Raw genomic sequence first — 21,726 nt, 5'->3', positions numbered from 1 at the left:
ACGTTGAGGCCACGTGAAGTGTCGAAGGCTCGCTCGCTCACAGGAGACCGGCCGCTTTGACACGGCCCGTCAACGATTTTTGGCCGGCGCTGAAAGCATAACAGTCACTGCACTAATCGCGTACTCGAGGTGGGTGGGTGGGTGTGGGTATTTTTGAGATGGCAAAGCTATTGGCTGCAAAACAAAAAAATCCTGAATGTTTGAAAAGGGGGGGAAAGGGGGGATAATGCTAGAACTGGCAAACATGATGTTTCCAATCTTAGTGCGCTCATTAACTTGTGCCAATGCAGGATGCCCCTGGCGAGTGATATAAAGTGATTGAGGTTTGCGTGCCAAAGTGTGGCCTTTAACATTGATTGGTGGTCGTGTAACATTTTTGATTTCTCCACGTGACAGTTGTGTTTTGCTCTGATCGCTGTTGGCTTTATGCGCCGTGTTTCGTTGTTTATTTATTTAGCTCTTGCCATTTTTTGAGATCCAGGGCACTCGAATCCTGGCCTCTTAAGGTCTCACCTGGTTAAGCAAAATAAATTTGAAAGTCATTGACAGGTTTCCCTCGCTCTGCGCGGTAGTAGTAGTAGATGTTGTAGTAGATGTAGTAGTAGTAGATGTAGTAGTAGTAGTAGATGTAGTAGTAGTAGTAGATGTAGTAGTAGTAGATGTAGTAGTAGTAGTAGATGTAGTAGTAGTAGATGTAGTAGTAGTAGTAGATGTAGTAGTAGTAGATGTAGTAGTAGTAGTAGATGTAGTAGTAGTAGATGCGTTCCAAAAAAATGGCGCACAAAGCGAAACCGCACGAGGAGACAGCTGCCTGCCGAGTTACGCACATAGTAAACTCACAGTACGCACACAGTACACACACAGTACACACACAGCACACACAGTACACACACAGTATACACACACAGTATACACACAGTATACACACAGTACACACACAGTACACACACACAGTACACACACAGTACACACACACAATACACACACAGTACGCACACAGTACACACACAGTACACACAGTACACACACAGTACACATACACAGTACACACACAGTACACACAGTACACACACAGTACACATACACAGTACGCACACAGTATACACACAGTACACACACAGTACACACAGTACACACACAGTACACACACAGTACACATACAGTACACACACAGTACGCACACAACGTACACACAGTACACACGGACAGCACACACAGTACACACAGTACACACACACAGTACGCACACAGTACACACACACAGTACGCACACAGTACGCACACAGTACGCACACAGTACGCACACAGTACACACACAGTACACACACAGTACGCACACAGTACACACACAGTACGCACACAGTACACACACAGTACACACAACGTACACACAGTACGCACACAGTACGCACACAGTACGCACACAGTACGCACACAGTACACACACAGTACACACACAGTACGCACACAGTACACACACAGTACGCACACAGTACACACACAGTACACACAACGTACACACAGTACGCACACAGTACACACACCGTTGTCTCACGTCCGACCTCAACCGCTTGAAGCGAATTTTCAGTAGAAATAGGTTCGCTGCTTATGCGCGAAATCGCACAAACCGAACCTGCGCAGAGCGAGGAAAATGTGTCTTAGAAAGTCCAATTCGGCTCTCAGGAAAGAATTGGTTCCCTACCCGCCCCTCTGTTATCGACCGTTCCAAATAAAAATAAGTATAACCCGTAAAAACAAAGTTTTTCACTATAAATCCTTTATATGCGTGGTGGCTAGAGTCCTCTCGTCATCTGGCTTGAGATGGCTGCCACCTATGGGTCAGATGATTGCATTGCACCATTAGGCAATTGGTAATTAAATATAATATTTTTATCCTAAAAAGTGTAAAATTTAGGAAAAAAAATTCACTAACATTAATTGTCACGCACGACGAGTCTGTGTGAAAAATGTCAGCTCGATTGGATCACGGGAAGTTGGTTAAAAAACGACCGAAAGATTTGCACGGTCCTAAGCAAGCAAGCGAACTTAATATAAAGGATTTAAAAACGATGTTGGCCGACACACATCGTGTGCCTGCGTGTGATCGTGACGACATTAGGCAATGCACGGGACGAGGCCAGCGGGAGACGGAACGATTTACGCGCATGGGATCGGCACAGAGCTGCAACACACGGACGCACACGAGGGACATACATCAAGGATGAAGACTGCAACCTCCAGCAGTGGATAGAGAATAGGAAGGGTGTTCCGATTATCTTGCCCGCCCACCCAACCACCCCAACTCTTTCCGAAGTTTGAATTAATTGACTCGATAAAAAAAAAAATCCATTTTTTTGAACGATGTGGTTGAATATAGTGGCCTCTAGCGGCCACGTGGGTCACGTGAACCCATTACAGTATACCCGGGAAATGACAAAATGGATAAAAAAAAAAAGTAAAAAACGAACGCGCGATTCGATGCACGCACCGCGACCTAAAATCATCAATAGGGAATCGATTAAAATGCATCGTTACACCCCGAGAGAACGGCATACACGACTACTTACTTATGCACACGCATATGCGTCGTGTGCGTACGCGTAGAGACGCGTGTGCACACGATGCGTGTGCTTTTGTGAGTTATAGTGTAAAAAAAAAAGTTTACTTTTAAAAAGAAATGGCATAGCAGTCAAAAATATTCATCCACCTCAAAATGGGGCCTTTTTTTGCCAGTATCCAAGAATGAAAAAATAAGAATAGGTTTTACCCTTTTTGGCAATAAAATAGTTGTTACGATGTTCAAACACCAAACAGAAACATTTTGCAAGGAATCATGTCCGGTTAATGCAGACACGATTCCTTGCAAAAGGTTTCTATTTGGTGATTGAACATCGTAACACCTCCTGTTTTATTGCCAGAGAGGGTAAAACCTCTTTCTATTTTTCCATTCCTACACCTCCTATGCGACTGTTCGCCAAACGATCTTACCATGTGCCGCTGACCATAACTCAACAGAGGCCAACGAGCTTAAGGGTTGAGTTTGAGACCAGGGTCTGGTCTAGAGAGGCCAGTGAACTTTAGGGATTAAGTTTCAGACCTGGGCCTGGCCTGACCTGGTCTGGGAAGACCAGTGGGCTTAGGGCGGTAAGTTTGAGACCAGGATCTGGGTTGGAGGTGGGTTCTCTTAAGAGGCGATTTTTTGTAAGTTTGAGACCAGGATCTGGGTTGGAGGTGGGTTCTCTTAAGAGGCGATTTTTTGTAACACCAATGAAGTCAGAACACATAGGGTTATTTAATTTATTTTAACACTGGTAGTAAAATGTAAATTGTTAAGTTAATATTGTATTTAATTATCATTCTTAATATCATTTTTTCCCCTTTCAGATGACGTTTAAAAATGTAGATAAAATTGACTGAAGACTAACACGTTTAATTAGTTGTATTACATATGCTAAAGAAGGTAGCTGTAATCTTTTAGGTCTTACATTCATTCCGAAAGAGAAGTAATGCATCGTGCAATTATGTTACCACAAGTCAGTTTTATAAAATATGTTCCAATAAATTAAGGAACCCTCTGTGATTTTGTAAAATAAGCACAATAACCCTGTGTCTTGACTTTTGCGGCCACCCTATAAAAGAGGTTTCTGGCAATGGCACTTCTTCATGTACTATGTAGAGGGTCCAGCGCCCGAAACGTCGGCCGTTATCTACGTCTCCCTGTTAGGGCCACAGTGTTTTTGTTGGGCTGTTTTGATATGAATGCTTCTGCATTACTGCCAACGCAGTTACCACCAAAATAATTCGCTGCACAGTAAGACACGCCACGTCCAAGATTTGACCATAGAACATCCCGCCATATAAACCACAAGGGCTTCATACATGGGATATGTTCGAGACGATTTCACGTATAATCTGTATTCGACAGGGCTTCATACACCATATATAACTTTATGCAATAAAATAAAATATATTTCCTTAAATTATTTTATGGGGGGTTCTGTATAATGCATGATAATTATATAAGCCACATATGCAATACATATTATTTTTTAATGAAGCTCTACATGATGATGTATGAAGCCCTGTAGAATACACAGCATGCATTAAGTCCTATAGTCTAGTATATGGGCTATATCCTCTAGTGCTCTTCACATAAACTATATGCTATAGGGCTTTGTGCATAGGCTTGTTCCTGTAAATGTTTTATCATCAATGGGAGATATGGTGCATGTGCTACGTCCTGCAGGGCTTCATACACAGACCACATCCAAACTGGGATGGACGCATTGGCTATATCCTATAGGGAATTGTACCGAGGAGTATTCGCATAGGCATTTTACATCGCCTGTTTCATACACAGCCTATACAGCGCCACACCTAGGCTATATCAAGACGCCTTTTCCCTTATAGGTGTTCGTGCACGGTCTAAGATTCATTCACGAAATTCAAACGAGGGCCTATCGGCGATATCCAACAGAGCTCCACCACGTGTCGTACTTAATTCGCACACGGGATCACAAATTCCTGCTTGCGACGTCACACAAAGGTGAGACGTTATTTGACCGCCGAATCGTAAGTCACACTCCGAAGTTCCAATTCACGCGTCCAAACAAAACTCGGCGTTCTTGAGCGATCGCTAGCAATTGAGTTACGATATTTAAAAAAAAACACCACCACCACCCGCACACACAAACGTGGTGGCATAACTCTTCGGCCCTCGTGAGCCATCCTCAGTCCCCCAAAACGTCGGCCACGATTCGTCCTTCATCCACAAATCTTTCTTGAGCCCACACCAAACCCGACTGCCTGCTGATGGCTGGGTGGCTGGGTGGCTGGCTGGGTGGGTGGGGTAACGAGTCGTCTCAATAGTCGCCGATGCCCACGTCGCACTCGGAGTCGCTGTCCGTGACCGAGGCGGAGGTGGCGGGCGCCGTGAGCGATCTCTGGGCGCGGCAGCTCGAGCTGGAGCTGCCCGCGGGGCTGCACGAGAGCGCGAGTCGCGGGGAGCCCGCGGGGCTGTCGCGAGCCGCGAACGAGAGTAGAGGCGGCGAGGGCGACTCCGACAAGCCCAGCAGCGGCGGCTGCAACATCCTGCACGCGCGTCGTGTGTGGGTGGGTGTGTGGGTGGGGGTGTGTGGTGTGTGTGTCGTGTGTGTGTGGGTGGGTGTGGGGGTGTGTGTGTGGTGTGTGTGTCGTGTGTGTGTGGGTGGGTGGGTGGGGGTGTGTGGTGTGTGTGTGGTGTGTGTGTCGTGTGTGTGTGGGTGGGTGTGTGGGTGGGGGTGTGTGGTGTGTGTGTCGTGTGTGTGTGGGTGGGTGTGGGGGTGTGTGGGTGGTGTGGGAGTGGGTGTGGGGGTGTTGTGGGTGTCGTGTGTGTGGTGTGGGTGGTGTGTGGGTGTGTGTGTGGTGGGTGTCGTGTGTGGGTGTGGGTGGTTTGGGGGTGTCGTGTGTGTGGTGTGGGTGTGTGTGTTGTGTGTTGTCGTGTGTGTGGTGTGTGTGTTGTGTATGGTGTGTGTGTCGTGTGTGTGGTGTGTGTGGTGTGTGTGGTGTGTGTCGTGTGTGTTGTGTGTGTGGTGTGGGTGGTGTGTGGGTGTCGTGTGTGTGGTGTGGGTGGTGTGTGTGTGTATGGTGTGTGTTGTGTGTGTGGGAGGGTGTCATGTGTGTGTGGGTGGCGTGTGTGGGTGTTGTGTGTGTAGCGGGGGGAAGTAAGTAGTGTTCGGAGGGTGTGTGGCGTGTGATGAGTGTAGCGTGTGGTGAGTATGGTGTGTGTGTGGTGTATGTGGGTGTTATGTGGTGTGTGTGTGGTGTATGTGGGTGTTATGTGGTGTGTGTGTGGTGTATGTGGGTGTTATGTGGTGTGTGTGTGGTGTATGTGGGTATGTATGGTGTGTGTGTGGTGTGTGTGGTGTGTGTGTGGTGTATGTGGGTATGTATGGTGTGTGTGTGGTGTATGTGTGGTGTGTGTGGTGTATGTGTGGTGCGAACGTGCGAGGAATGCGTGGGGGTTGTTTGTGTGTGTGGTGTTTGTGCGTTGTGTGTGATATATGTTACGTGTGTAGCCGTGTGCGTGGCACGTTTGGTGGTGATGGTGTGCAGAGGCGCGTATGTGTGCGTGTGATGTGTGTTTAGTGTGTGGATGTGTTGTATGTGGTGTGTATGGTGTGTGTGTGTGTGGAATGTGATGGGGTGGTTAGGATTACACGCGAACACGCATTAGGTTGGCATCGTTACCGTCATCATCAGTAGCGGTAGCATCATCAACAACGGCAGAAGGATCTTCATAATATGCATGTCATTATTAATCGAAAAATCTATTGAACTATTTTCATATGTTCTCGCTCTACGCATAATATCACGCCTGTAAGAATAGATGATATACCGTTTACAGAAACTGTTGTACATGAAGATTGCATACAACAGTTAAATTGAAACTATACATTAACGAACGAGGCAGAACACACAGGGCAAACAATCCAACACAATCATGATAATCGATGATTGACTTGAATGGGGACCCCGAATTGCGACGATTCATCGCATCGCGGGGAAGTCAGATACATGAATCGTTAAGTGCCGAATCAACACCACCACCACCGTCATCATCAACCATGATCTATCCACTGCTAGTTGAAGGCCGTGGCTATCCCCACAGCGTGAGTTGATTCTCATCGCTTCGTCCAGTAAATCGACTCGGAGTCACGATCGAGACGAATTGTCAAGAGTCTCCGTTGGACGTCCCGAGCCTGAGATGGAAACTCCACATTCGCATGGCATGGACACGCCCCCAAATAGGACGACCGGCTGTGGACTTGTCACGAACGTAAATATATGCACACAAGTAAATCTAGTTTTATGTATGTATATATATGTATTTATATTTCAGAGTCAGAATATTATTTTTTACTGGGAGAATCCGAAAAGCTATAAAGCTCTCGTTCACAGATCTCCGGTCGGGGCGGGTAATAAACAATACAGAAACACGATAGGAGCGCAAAGTAAAAGAAAGGTGAACAAATCACACAACACGCGTACAAATACAACATTAAACCATTCCCGTCCTACCAGACAAGCCTCTGTACTGTGTGTATATATATATGTGTGTACGTGTATGCGTGTGTGTTTGTTTATATGGGGAGCGGTGGTGTAGCGGTTAGCGCGCTGCGCTACGAACCCGGCGACACAAGTTCGATTCCCGCTCACGGCCAACACCAGTGACGATTATTTGAAACGGTCCCGGTCCTGGACCTCCCCTAGGTCGACTCAGTCTAAAATGAGTACCTGGTGCGGTGTGTAGTAAACATCGCCACTGTGGGAGACAAAGGCGGTCCGGGGTGGTGCTGAACACCCACCCCCCTCGTGTAAAGTTCCGGCCTTCACAGGTGCTCGCTAACAGCACTTGCCCCTACAGTCTGTTAAGGCTATACGGGGGATCTTTGTATATGTTTAAGTAAACGCTGAGAGATCACGTGTGTTGCTCTGCAATGGGAAATCAGAGACGGCTGTCAATGTCACGCTCTGCACTCGAAGCACTCAAAGTAATTGGCTTTTATAAAATATACCATAAAATGTCAAGATAATGTGTACGTATTCTAAAGGTTAGTCTTATGCTCTACGATTTAAAGAATATTACGGAGATGCGTTTACATCGATAGGAGCACCGATTGCAAAGTTAATGGACAATTTTAAAGAGCCGTGGTCTGTCTCTTGCATTCGTCAGTCCCACCTCTTCTGTGTCGTCATAATCATCATCGTTATTACTAAGCGTCTTCCGAAATGATTCTTCTCCCGCACGTTTAAATTCAATTTCACGTTCATTTTGTTACAACGGGAAATCCCGTGTAGCCAGCCACCCAGCTAGTTTCGGTGGCAACAGCCCGCAGCAGTTGCTAAGAACAACAACAGAGTTACTGTTGGGGTCGGTGAGGAGCCCAGCCAGCAGCCAGCCAGCAAACTCGAGGCACAGATTATTGTAATAGTGATGACTATATCTGTATGCGTATATATGAAGTCTATGTGTAGATCATGTATGTATACTCATGTATATGTACACATATGTGTATATTTGTAAATATGAGTACATATTATAATTTATCTGCGTACACACACACACATATATATAAAAGTAAGCGTGTATTTGAGTATGTGCGTGCTATTAGGTAGCGGTAGCGTAGCGGTTAGCGTTACGCTGCGCTACGAAACCCATCGGCCCGAGTTCGATTCCCGCTAACGGCCAACACCAGCGGCGCTTATATGAACCGGTTCTGGGCCTTCCCTAGGTCGACTCAGCCTCAAATGAGTACCTGATGCGGTGTAAAAACACCGCCAATAGGGAGACAAAGGCGTGGTTGTCGGGCCACCCATCTCCTCGTGTTCCGTGCCGGCCTTCATAGGGGCGCGCCAACAACACCCCAACAGTCTGTTTAGGCTATGCGGGAAATCTTTATGTCTATATATACACAGTGTGAGCATACGGTATACAGTGTGCATGTGAGCACACGAGTACACGACTACAGTACACGTGTGTCTGCGTGTGTCGTGATATTATTTGGAGCAATATCACGACATTGACATGGGTGCACGTGTATTGATCTCCACCACGCACGAGCGGTGCGGACGCAGCGACGAACTTGTCACGTTTGATTCGCGTGACACTTTCTGGTTTATTGTAGATTTGAAGTTTTCGTGACTGCAAGGATCCATACTCTTTGGTTCTTTCGGGAAAGTCACGTAGGTGAAAATTAAATGAAATAAAAATAAATTCATTGGTCTTCTTGGTTCTTTTGGTAAAGTCACGTAGAAGGGAAATAATAAAATAATAAAAATAAAACATAATAAAATAATTCTCACGACGTTTCGGCCACAACGCAAGCAGCCGTCCTCAGGTGAAGACCAGGTCTGTCGGGGAGACAGCGTCTGAAATTGCGTTGTGGCCGAAACGTCGTGAGAATTATTTTATTATGTTTTATTTTTATTATTTTATTATTTCCCTTCTACGTGACTTTACCGAAAGAACCAAGAAGATGAATCCCTGCAGTCACGAAAGCTTTAAATCGAAATTTAAATTCATTGGCTGTGTCCGGGTGGAGGAGGGCTCCCCCGACACACATTTTATTTACGCGATGACCGAACCCAAAATAAACCTATTGTGAATCATAATATCGGTCGTGGAAACCTACGTACAAAATGAATACTACACGCACACACACACCCCCTTGACATGTGATAATATTCTGATATTATTTTTAACACCCATGTGATTGCGTGTGCCGTACCACGATAATTATCGTTATTTTAATCACACCATGTCACGGTGCGTTACAGATAACGCATTCATTAATACAATCACACACAAGAGTCTGTCTCTTTGCTGACGATAAGTACAAATCAAAATAACTTATTTGTTCACCAGCCGATCGACCTGCCAAATAAACGAACAAATATCAGCAACGTTTGTTTAAACAAACAAACGAAAACAAATACAAATCTCGTGCCGTTGTCCACCTTCCGAGTCTCATCAGTAGCGTGTTACCCCCGAAACAAAATGTGGCGCTGTAAAAACATTGGCCCAGAAGGCCGGCAAGACCGACGGAGTAAAATCGAGATTTTATTTTTGCGTTTGAGCTGCGAGCCGACCCGCTGCTGCGTTCATACATCACGTTCAACCAGCGATCAGTATTTCACAAGTTGGCGATGAAAACATTAAAGGCTTCTTCTTCTTCTTGGTTCTTTCGGTAAAGTCACGTAGAAGGGAAAAAATAAAATAATAAAAAATGAAACGTAATAAAATACAATTCTCACGACGTTTCGGCCACAACGCAAGCAGCCGTCCTCAGGTGAAGAACAGGTCTGTCGGAAAGACAGCGTCTGAAAGGCTTCTAAATTATCGTCAGCCACGATCTATCCACTGCGGACTGAAACCCCCCCCCCCCTCCAAAGTCGACACCATATTTAAAAAAAAACTAAATCTGAGCACAGGCACAAAAGCTCCACAACGTTTAGCGTCCAGCACCCAGACAGCGCAGTCAAAGTTGTCAGAGCGAGCAAGAGTGTAACACTTTTTTATTGTACGCGTGCCGGACTTCTTGTTCACCGTACGTAGCCAACCGTGCTAATCGGAGGTGCGGAAATTAAATTGTTGAATTGATCGAGGCTGTTTATGATACGAGCTTGGAAGGGGGAGTGCTGTGGGGACGGAGGGAGGGGAGACGATGGGAGGAGGGAATTCCAAAGTCTAAAAGTGCGAGGGAAGGAGCAGGACGAGAAGTGAGGCGACCTGCAGTGTGGTGAGTGACTGGGTGAGTGAGTGAGCGGGTGAGTGACTGGGTGAGTGAGTGAGCGGGTGAGTGACTGGGTGAGTGACTGGGTGAGTGACTGGGTGGGTGAGTGAGTGAGTGAGTGAGAGTGTTGTTTGCAGTGTGGTGAGTGACTGGGTGAGTGAGTGAGAGTGTTGTTGTGACCTGCAGTGTGGTGAGTGATTGGGTGACTGGGTGAGTGAGAGTGTTGTTGTGACCTGCAGTGTGGTGAGTGATTGGGTGAGTGAGTCAGTGAGCGGGTGAGAGTGTTGTTGTGACCTGCAGTTTGGTGAGTGACTGGGTGAGTGACTGTGTGACTGGGTGAGTGAGCGGGTGAAAGTGTTGTTGTGACCTGCAGTGTGGTGAGTGACTGGGTGAGTGAGTGAGTGAGCGTGTGAGACTGTTGTTGTCACCTGCAGTGTGGTGAGTGACTGGGTGAGTGACTGGGTGAGTGGGTGAGTGAGAGTGTGAGAGTGTTGTTGTGACCTGCAGTGTGGTGAGTGACTGGGTGAGTGAGTGAGTGAGCGTGTGAGACTGTTGTTGTCACCTGCAGTGTGGTGAGTGACTGGGTGAGTGACTGGGTGAGTGGGTGAGTGAGAGTGTGAGAGTGTTGTTGTGACCTGCAGTGTGGTGAGTGACTGGGTGAGTGAGTGAGTGAGAGTGTGAGAGTGTTGTTGTCACCTGCAGTGTGGTGAGTGACTGGGTGAGTGGGTGAGTGTGAGAGTGTTGTTGTCACCTGCAGTGTGGTGAGTGACTGGGTGAGTGACTGGGTGAGTGAGCGGGTTAGACTGTTGTTGTGACCTGCAGTGTAATGGTCGCACATTGCAGTGGATGAGACGACACAGAATCCGTTGAGGGAAATTCACGGGAAGAGGGCAGCATCACCACAACTCGAAAGCGATAGAAGGTTGCCTAAGCGGCAGGCGATTGCATTTACATTACCAAGGTCGCACTCATTACACACAAAGTGCTTGCCACTAATGGGCCACAATAGCTCGCTGATCTCGTCACAGAGCCGAAACCATCACGCGAACTCCGCTCATCGTGGCAAGCAGCAGCGGCTTTTGGCGACTCGCCGAACAAAGGCGGTCACCGCATCGCGCAGCTCGATTGCGAACTCATTTCTTTCGAGACGCTTTTTGTGCTTAGTTTGTTGTCCTTCCGTCGCACCTTCCGATTGGCACGGTTAGCTGCGTACGGTGCGAACGAAGTTCAACGTGCGCGCACACACGACCGCTGACGAGGCGAGCAACTGCAGTCGACTGCTGGATCATCAGTCAACCTGAGTAGCAGTGCAGCGGGGTAGGTGAGATGTGACTACGTATTTCAAGTGTGGGCCTGTGCAGGACACGCCACGACTACAAGGCACGATTTGGCTGGGCGGCGGCGGGGGTCGAATCTAACGACGGAAGTGAAACCGACACAGAGGACGCTACGCAATCAGCTCACTTGCTGCAGCTGGATGCAATCGTATGTTCAACTCGGGGTGACTTTTGATGGATAATGATGATGATGATGATTATGATTCCGTACGTGTTCTCCTTCATGTGAATCAATCTAAACTCCCAGCTCAATTAATTCTAGATTTGAAGCTTTCGTGACTGCAAGGATCCATACTCTTTGGTTCTTTCGGTAAAGTCACGTAGGTATAACAAAAATAATAAGAAGAATAAAAAAGATGGAAATAACTAAATTAAATCACGACGTTTCGGAAGCAACACAAGCCTCCGTCATTTTTTTTTATTTTATGATTATTATTTTTTTTTTCATTTTCACTTACGTGACTTTGCCGAAAGAAACAAAGAGTACGAACTATCTCTCCTGGAGGCCTCTCGTGGCCAGCAGCAAACCTCGACATTGGCATCTCGCTCCGGAACAGATTGCCATACACGCAAGAAGAAGCATTCTTAACGGAAGCGTGATTCAGAATTCATGCTCGGTTACAGTTGTACAGGGCTAGTCCATTCTCATCCACCGGTTCTCATCGATTGTCATCATCGATCACATTCCACCGATTGTCAAACATACGGATTTCAATGTTGTTATCACGATGTATTGTTTTGTATAATTGTTTAGCGTGTACCGCCTTCTAATTATAATATAATGATGTATTATTAATGTATAGTTTGCCAATACACTGCTGGATGAAGGCCTCCCAACTGCGGTGTCGATGGTCGTGGCTGTTTGACCATACTTCACCACACTGGTCAGTGCCGGTTGGTGATGTGTTAGAGGGGGATTACAAGATCATCAGGCATCACTCATGTTAGCCGCGGCAAGCAATCGAACCCAGATCGTTGGGGTTACATGGCACTGCGCTAACCACTGTGGACCTCACTCTATCCGCATCGAGTAAATATTATCGTGTTAATATAAACTCAATGTACACGGGTAATCGGCTTCGATTCGGGCAATGGACATTCTTCATAGCAGAGACATTCATGAAAGCAAAATGACAATTTACCGAAACGTCGCCTATTAAGTTGCTAAATTTGATACTTATTTTTGTTTTCAATTATTTCTCCCTTTATTTCGCGTATCTGTTGTTGTTGATTATTCATTCATTTTACTTTACTGCGACTTGTTGCGTATGTCGGGGAAGCGGCGGTGTTGTTTTTTGATGAAACTCGATTTAAGAGCTCATTGGCTCACAGGGTAATTAAAAATAAACTGAACTGAAACTGCTACTGAGAAATGTGTCGAGTTTTTCGTTTGTTCGTTACGTGAGGATGTATACTCTGCTGCCGCAACGCAGAATCACGCAGAAACACGAATTATCACGAGTGTTCGACACGTGTGTGCTACCATTTGTTCAGACGTCCGTGTGTGTACATGTATACACGTCGTAACCCTCCACCACCCGACACAGCCAATGAGTAAGGGATTTGTCACGTGAGCAAAAAGTCAGCTAAAGATTTCGTGACTGCGGGGATTCATCTTCTTGGTTCTTTCGGTAAAGTCACGCTGTCTTTCCGACAGACCTGTTCTTTACCTGAGGACGGCTGCTTGCGTTGTGGCCGAAACGTCGTGAGAATTGTATTTTATTATGTTTTATTTTTATTATTTTATTATTTCCCTTCTACGCGACTTTACCGAAAGAACCAAGAAGGAAAAAAAACGCCAGTTAGTTACTACTTCAGCCCACCACCGGTGTGTTGGCGAGGTGATCCACGACATCGACAATTTGAGTAGTACGACGTTTGGCTGGTAATTACATCCAGCATCGTCGAGCGATTTGCCAGAATATTCTGGCAGAGTTACGACACGTTTATACTTACGCGATTTAACCCAAACAAACCTTTAATATGAATAATATTGGTCGCGAGAGTTTACCACGTGTTAAAATGTATATGCGCAGTTCCACGTGGACACAACGCGTTAACGAATTCGCCTGCATCGTTGCTCGTAACGGAGAGGGTCGGGAAGGGTTTTCGCCCAAAGCCTTTCGTTTATTCTATTTGCTTCACGAACGATCTCGTGTCGTCGGTTTCCCGGCCGTTTTACACGGGAGATCCGTGGTGCCGCGTGAGAACATCAGCAGCAGCAGCAGCAACAACAACAACAAGACAAGCACATCGATATTGCAGAGAACGAGCACACGGTCCTGGAAGAACATCACGTGACGAACAAACCGGGCATTTAGCAAATTGCAAGTGTGATATAAAACAAAAAAGTTAGGTACAGATGCACGCACGTGTTTTGATCTGACAATGACACCCGCGTGTAAACGAGCTGCACTGTCCAACGCGTGGACTTGACCCAGAGACGAGAGTCGCGCAATTTCCGTTGCAGAGTTGTTATCTTTCAGCTGAGCCGTTTAACACGGTTCTGCACGGTTTAACACGGGTTTACACGGGTTTTACACGGGGTTTACACGGGTTTTCACAGGTTTAGACGGTTCTACACCGGTTTAACACGGTTTTACACGGGTTTTTCACGGTTTTTCACGGTTTTGCACGGGTTTAACACAGTTTTACACGGTTCTACACGGGTTTACACGGGTTTAACACTTTTTTACATGGGTTTAACACGGTTTTTCACGGTTTTACACGGGGTTTACACGGTTTTACACGGGTTTTACACGGGTTTTACACGGTTTTACACGGGTTTACACGGTTTTTCACGGGTTTACACGGGTTTTACACGGTTTTACACAGGGATTACACGGTTTTTCACGGGTTTACACGGGTTTATGCGGTTTTTCACGGGTTTACGCGGTTTTTCACGGGTTTTACATGGGTTTAACACGGTTTTACACGGGTTTACACGGGTTTTACACGGGTTTAACACGGTTTTACACGGGTTTACACGGGTTTTACACGGTTTTACACGGGTTTAACACGGTTTTCACGGGTTTTACACGGTTTTACACGGGTTTTACACGGTTTTATACGGGTTTACACGGGTTACACGGGTTTTCACGGGTTTTACACGGTTCTACACGGGTTTACAAGGTTTTACACGGGTTTTACACGGGTTTTTACGGTTTTTCACGGGTTTACACGGTTTTACACGGGTTTACACGGTTCTACACGGTTCTACACGGATTTACACGGGTTTACACAGTTTTACACGGGTTTACACGGGTTTACACGGGTTTACACGGTTCTACACGGACCACACGTGGCCCGGGCCTCTTGCTGCGTGCGGCTCTTCTTCTGAGTTCCCTTCGTTGCCTTAAGAAAGTCCCCTGACCCAGCACGTGGAGCGAAACGTCGGGGACGTCGTGCCGTACAACCTCATTAAAAAAAACACATCGGGAGAGAGTTTAACGCTCGGGTTACAGGCCACTATACGCCGACAACCTCACCTCTAGCGCTGCCGAGAGCCTGAGAACATTGACACCGTGGCAGCGGCCTGCAAGGCTATGCCTTGCTGATGAGGGTCAACCAAGTGGAAACTTAGTCTCGGTTGCTCAATGTACACAGGCGCCAATGAGAATCATTCATCTGGAAGGCACGATCTACTAAGTAGGCTGCTTTCGCTATGTATTTTCTTTTTTTTATTTAAAGGATGCATAATGGCTGGAATACTCGCAATGTCAACATTGTAGGCCTGTTTAATTGTAGCAAAATAATGCGGCGCGCAGCGAGCGGTGGCGCAGCAGTTAGCGCACATCGCTACGAAGCCGGCCACCTGAGTTCGATTCGAGGACACGGCTCACACATCAGTGGCGAGTGGTCCGTTTACATTTAAATTTGGCCTCCCCTCCGCACCAATGCTCACGGATCAGCATGGTGAAGTATTGTCCAAACATCCTCCGTGACTGACTCAACGTTGGGAGGCCATCATCCGGCAGGGAATTGACAAAAATGATCAATGTATGTGAAATTAATATATAACAGTATTAATATGTACTGTACACGATAACAAGTGTAAAGTGTCTACATTTATATTTCGATTTAAAGCTTTCGTGACTGCAGGGATTCATCTTCTTGGTTCTTTCGGTAAAGTCACGTAGAAGGGAAGTAATAAAATAATAAAAAGAAAACATAATAAAACAATTCTCACGACGTTTCGGCCACAACGCAAGCAGCCGTCCTCAGGCGATATTGCTATGGGGTTTTTTTACCTTTACACCGTTGTTGAAACTGTGTTAAGTATTGAAATAATAATCGGTATCAAATATATTATCAAAATGTTCCGAAATGTTTGTATAATTCTGCTGTTGTAAATAGTGAATATAATTCATTGTTTCACCGTTAGGCTCGCAATCTGCATTAATAATACATAATTAAATAACCTATCCGATATAAATAATCTTACGATTGGCTTAACACGTAGGCTTTCGCGACCAATATCATCCACAATACAGGTTTTGTGTCGTTAACGACGCATTTATATATTTACGCGATTATCTTTATAAAAAAAAGTTTTAAACGAAACAATGACGTGACATGTGTGTGTGTGGCGCATACGTGTGAGCCATGTACAATTACAATACTCTATAGAATGTGTGTACATTGAATTAACATTCACCATCGCTCTATTTTAATGTGATGTCAACAATTCGCAACCTTCTTCCAATATTTGTCTCCCCACTTTTGACACATCCCATCAGCAAACACGGCTTTCTGGGAGCGTCATGCATTGTATAATTTCGCGTCGATCTATAGGAACCCATTCGTTACGGAGAGGTTCCTTGTCAATACGCATCGTGCAGTTCACCAACATTAGTTTAAGCCAGGCTGAGTATGCTTATGACACACTTAATGTTGTGAACCAGAGTTGTGCTTGCATTGAATAAATAAGCAGGCAATATATCCAATTCACACCTGTTCCTACACATAAACAATATATATATATATATATATTTTGTACACGTCCCATTCGGGAATGCATTTTTCCCCCCAGTATACAGCAGTAGTTAAGTAGTAGGTTTTTACCCTTTCAACTGGTACAAAAACTGACACCTTTTTTGTACCAGTTGAAAGGGTAAAAACCTACTACTATATTTTGCCACTGGTAAAGGAGATGTCTCATAGCAGTAGTTAAGTCAAGAAACAGCACTGGGCAGCTTTCAACATTCACTCTCTCATCAGCAGAGTCTGGTTTGGATTAAACTAAATGCTGGCGAACCGCCCAAATGTTTAAAGCCAAATAACATATTTGCTAGATATGGGTCCCACCAAGTGCAACGGAAAACTATAGAACGTAATTCTGTTTTGTTTAATTTAGTACCAAGGTCAATTTAGACACTACACATCAGTACTCAATGTTTTAGCAAAGTCGAGTTCAATGTAATCAATACAAATAGCCACCATTACTTCTACAGGAGCCAAAACAGCTTCGGTGTTTTACCCTATATCCTGCCTTTTTTGCATTCAATTAAGTAAAATATTGACGTGATATTTATTCATTCAACCGGGAAAGATTCAATGTATCTCGAGATAATCTTCCACGAGGGTTCTGCATTGCGGCGTTATCCCGCACAATTCAACGACACGTACGCAAAGCGACATAGAGTGTCCGGACAAATGTTGTGTTGTGGCTTCGTAAGCCAACGATACTACTGTGCAGATGAAGCGCCATGGACAAGGGCCATTTGCCGAAACGTCGTAGATTATATATATATATTCTCAAGCACACAGTGTTGTTGACCAATGTGTTTTAGTTTGTTTTGCGACTGCATGCAGGAGGGGGGGGGTGCAATCCTGACGTTACCATCTGTAAAACATCCGAGCGTCATGGTGAAAATATTCGGTCGATGTGTTTTCAGTTTGTGTGTGTGTTTGTTTACAAAGGTCAATGGTTGTGGTTCGCACGTAGCTCGTCTTCCGAATGATTCGTCTCCGGTTTCTTCCACGCGGAATGAACCCCTTGCTCAAGTGTGATCTATGGCTCACATACTGACAAAACCGGGACAAAGGTCCCTGCACGTATAGCCTTCAACAGGCTTTTGGGGCAAGTGCTGTTAGCGAGCACCTATGAAGGCCGGCACGGGCACACAAGGGAGTGGAGTAGCCAGCACCATTCCCGGCCGCCTTTACATCCCAAGAGGCGATGTTTGCACACCGCACCAGGTACTCATTTTAGACTCAGTCGGCCTTGGGGAGGCCCAAAACCGGTTCAGATATTCGTCGGGGGGGGGGGGGGGGTTCGTAGCACAGCGCGCTAACTGCCACACTACTGCTCCCCACTGACACATGCATATCCATACAAAGACAAACATCCCCTGTATATCCTTAACAGACCCATCGAGGCGAGTGCTGTTAGCAAGCACCTACATACATACATATATACATAAATGCACATGTAACGCACACTGACAAACACTCCACGCAGTCTACCGAATTCATCACATCCCCCGCCCCCACGAAACAACCCCCCCTCCAGGTGTGAGCTCACCTGTTCTTGGCCGCAGCCGCGCGGTCTCTCTGCCGTCGGTTCTTGAACCAGTTCCCCACCTGGGTGGGAGTGAGTCCCGTGGCCTGGGCAAGCTCCCGCTTCTTGGCCGGGTTCGGGTACGGGTCCTGCAGGTACCACTCCCGCAACAGGCTGCGCGTCCGCTCCTTGAAGCAGTGCGACTTCTGCTCGCCGTCCCAAATCGTCTTGGGCAGGGGGAACTTCTTACGCACGCGGTATTTGTCCACGGGTCCCAGCGGGCGGCCCCGAAGCCTCTCGGCCTCCTGGTAACGCGCCTCGAGCCACATGGCCTGCAGCTTGGCGTGCGACGCCTTGGCGAAGCGGTGGCCCTCCAGGATGCGGTACATGTCTCCGAAGTTGCCCGTGTGGAACGCGACCACGGCCTGGGCTCGCAGCACGGCCTCGTTGCGGCTCAGCGGGTCGCCGGAGTTGCCCGCAGAGAGCGCGGCCGCGGGCAGCGACCAGAGGAAGCGTGCGAGTCTCTCCACGTCCCCGCTCTCCTCCAGGGTCTCGCAAACCCCGGCCACCTGCTGCGCGCTGAACGTCAGCGTGGGCAGGTGGAGCATGCTGAGGTACCTTGACGGGCCGCGCGCGGAGAACGCCGCCTCTTGCTTCATTCACGGCGCACCGCCAACCTGGGACAGTGTCGCGTGGCGGGGGGGGGGTTAGGTGTTGGGGGGGAGGGTGTTACGTGCAACGTTTACACGGTGTCGATCGGATGCAAGTGCGATGAAGAAGGGACATTGCCCGAAACGTCGCCTAATAGTATGGTATCCTTGTCGCGTGCAGTGTATTGACGAATGTATCGAATATTTGTTTAATTGACAGTCTTCTCTAAGATGTATTTGATCATTTGTTCGTGGTCTCTCTCCCACGTAATTCAACGTTGCACTGGTCGTGATGATGATGATGCACGGCTCTGTTTAACACGTAGGCTTTCGCGACCAAGAATCATCCAGGATGTGCGGCTCTTTTTACAGCCCATGGCTGGGTTAAGGGGCTCCCCGTGCCGCGTCAATCATGGGGCGGGCGGGTGAGTTGGCAGCACTTTTCAATGATTTTCGCCGCGGCCGATAATCTTACTCTGGTCGCCGGCTTCACTCGAAGTGCGCGAACCACAATTCTAGTGTATCTCGCTTCAACTTGCTTACGAAGTGAAGTTCCAGATCGATCTGGAACTTTAACTGCCGCGCGTTGCTCTTCGTAGGCCGAGCGTGCAAGTGCAGCGGCCCTCTAGGCGCGTGCACCATAAGTCACTTGAAGGGATGTCGGATGAAGCTCTACGTAATCCACTTCCGCGGACCGTTTTATATTTAACTTCCCTGCGAGAGATCTGAAATGAACGTCCCGTGACTACGACGATAGCGCACTCGGGATAAGATGGCGGGGGAAGGGGGGGGAGTGGAAGGTGGTGGTGGGGTGGGAAGATTTAAAATAGAAGTAAAAATTAACAAAGTTAAAGAGACGAAGTTACCTGCGGTGAGCGACGCGTGGAATCCCCAGCGGGCCCGGCGCGCTGTTTATCGGCTTTATGGTCACACTCCACGCGAGCAGGACAATTACTGGGTTCGCCGATGTCGGATATATCTCGCGATGTGTGTATATATATAAAGTTCGTAGAGTGTTCAGCGAGACTAGGGGCACGGTTGGACTCTGTAGGCTGTCCCTGCCACGCTTGAGTGAAGTTGATCAAATTCTGATTTTGCGTCGGTCCTGCCCAAGATAAGAGTGTTTGATTTGTGTAATTGTGAGTATTGCGTAGACTAATAGACGAGACTTAACGCGTGCCAAATATTGGCTGTATTATCCCTTTATGCGTTAGATATAGTTTATAGTTTAAACTAAGCCCTATTCGGTGATGGCTGAGTCATTACCTGCGAATACCCCACGAGCGTATATTGTCCTAATTCCATTCCACCATCGTATCTCTCTCTCTCGACGTGAAGATATTTGACAACAATCCCAGCTGTGTCTGAATATTCGTTATGTCGTTTCGCTATGTCTCTATGCATGTGTGTGCGTGCGTGCGTTTATAGGCCACAGATAACGTGGAACAAACAGCCGGCTTCAGCGCCACACGCCTCAAGATGCATCTTTCCCGTCGCTCACCGATTACCCGCCTCTCTGCGATACGCAGTTGCGTGGTGCAAGGCGAAATGTGGCGATTGACTGGAGATCGCGAACCCGTCGGAGCCGCGAGGGTCACGGTGGGAGGAGCGGATGCCGAGGTAGCCCCCCCCCACTCCCCCCTCCGCTCCCCCCCCACTCCCCTCCCCCCGCTCCTCCACCCCCCCTCCCGCTCCTCCACCCCCCACTCCCTCACCCCCGCACCTACCCACCACAAATCTGCTCCGTCTCCCCTCTCGAGGCGCCTCGATCCCCCGATGGACGCACCGCGCTCCGCTTTGACCACCACCACCAACAACAACAACACCAACAACACCAACAACAACAACACCACCAACACCACCAACAACACCACCAACAACAACAACACCGCCAACAACAACACCACCAACAACAACACCAACAACACCACAACCACCAACAACAACAACACCACCACCAACAACAACACCACCACAACCACCACCAACAACAACACCACCACCAACAACAACACCACCAACAACAACACCAACAACACCACCAACAACAACAACAGCACCACCACCAACAACAACACCACCACAACCACCAACAACAACAACACCACCACCAACAACAACACCACCAACAACAACACCACCAACAACACCACCAATAACAACACCACCAACAACAACAACAAAACCACCAACAACACAAACAACAACAACACCACCACCAACAACACCAACAATAACACCAACAACAACAACACCAACAACAACAACAACACCACCACCACCAACAACAACAACAACACCAACAACAACAACAGAGGCGACGGCCCCCCTCCCGCTCCGTGGAGCCTTCAGCCAGAGTTGGTGGGGCAAGTGCTGTTGGCGAGCACCTATTAAGGTCGATAACGGCACACGAGAGAAGAAGGGAGAGAGAGAGAGAAGGGGGGGGGGTGTCAACACTACGCCTCCGACCGCCTTTGTCTCGCACCTCCGATTAGGACGGTTAGCTACGTACGGTGCGAAAGAAGTTCATCGTACGTACGGACTTAAATACGTCTCCCCAGTGTCGACGTTTACACGCCGCACTCCGTGTTATTATGGCCGAGTGGACCCAGGGGAAGATGAAGAAAGATCCGTTCAGATATTCCTCACCGCCGTGCGCTAACCGCTACACCACCGCTCCACACCGCGGTACAGACGCACTAACACACAGTTACGTACACACTCACACACTCACACATTTATATATTCATATCACCAACTCGCCACTGATGCGACACGTCGCCGGGAATCGTAGCGGGACTCGCTCAACCATAGCGTCACCGCTCCCACACGTGGAACGCGCACGCACGACGACGACTAAAAAGCAGGCCGGATAAACAGAAGGCACAAAAGGCAAACACACACGCATCACGTGTACAACCACAATACATGTCCCACGTAAACCTTGAGAGCAGCGCCGATGA

At 47.5% G+C, this 21,726-nt stretch overlaps 1 protein-coding gene and 1 long non-coding RNA gene across 3 annotated transcripts in view; one reads left to right on the top strand and one right to left on the bottom strand.

Annotated features, from left to right (window-relative positions):
• Positions 1 to 3,144: 3,144 nt before the first annotated feature.
• Positions 3,145 to 20,324, bottom strand: LOC144941800 (homeobox protein SIX6-like). Of its 2 annotated transcripts, none has more exons than XM_078868245.1 (3): positions 20,030 to 20,324; positions 18,138 to 18,790; positions 3,145 to 5,091 (listed from the first exon to the last, which is right to left on the bottom strand). In XM_078868245.1, the coding sequence occupies exons 2-3, from the start codon at positions 18,770 to 18,772 to the stop codon at positions 4,863 to 4,865; spliced, it is 864 nt and encodes a 287-aa protein (XP_078724371.1). In that variant the 5' UTR covers positions 18,773 to 18,790; positions 20,030 to 20,324; the 3' UTR covers positions 3,145 to 4,862. The 2 variants fall into 2 exon arrangements, with proteins under 2 accessions (XP_078724371.1, XP_078724370.1); XM_078868244.1 differs by having other exon boundaries at positions 19,630 to 20,323.
• A 627-nt stretch (positions 20,325 to 20,951) lies between these two features.
• LOC144941801 (uncharacterized) overlaps positions 20,952 to 21,726 on the top strand; it is a 56,716-nt gene continuing 55,941 nt past the window's right edge. Inside the window, exon 1 of the long non-coding RNA XR_013639270.1 lies at positions 20,952 to 21,158. This is a non-coding gene — a long non-coding RNA (uncharacterized LOC144941801). The remainder of the gene's footprint in view (positions 21,159 to 21,726) is intronic.

Source organism: Lampetra fluviatilis, chromosome 25, assembly GCF_964198595.1.
Source record: "Lampetra fluviatilis chromosome 25, kcLamFluv1.1, whole genome shotgun sequence".
Taxonomy (NCBI): Eukaryota; Metazoa; Chordata; class Hyperoartia; order Petromyzontiformes; family Petromyzontidae; genus Lampetra; species Lampetra fluviatilis.
The sequence above is the reverse complement of the archived record's forward strand: the minus strand, read 5'-3'. Positions and strand labels throughout refer to the sequence as shown.

Excerpts from the sequence above, each read along its gene's own strand:
- LOC144941800 (XM_078868245.1), bottom strand. The coding sequence starts at position 18,772 with ATGAAGCAAGAGGCGGCGTTCTCCGCGCGCGGCCCGTCAAGGTACCTC. Across the intron at positions 5,092-18,137 it reads GCGGCTGCGGCCAAGAACAG|GATGTTGCAGCCGCCGCTGC; the intron begins GTGAGCTCACAC and ends ACGCGCGTGCAG.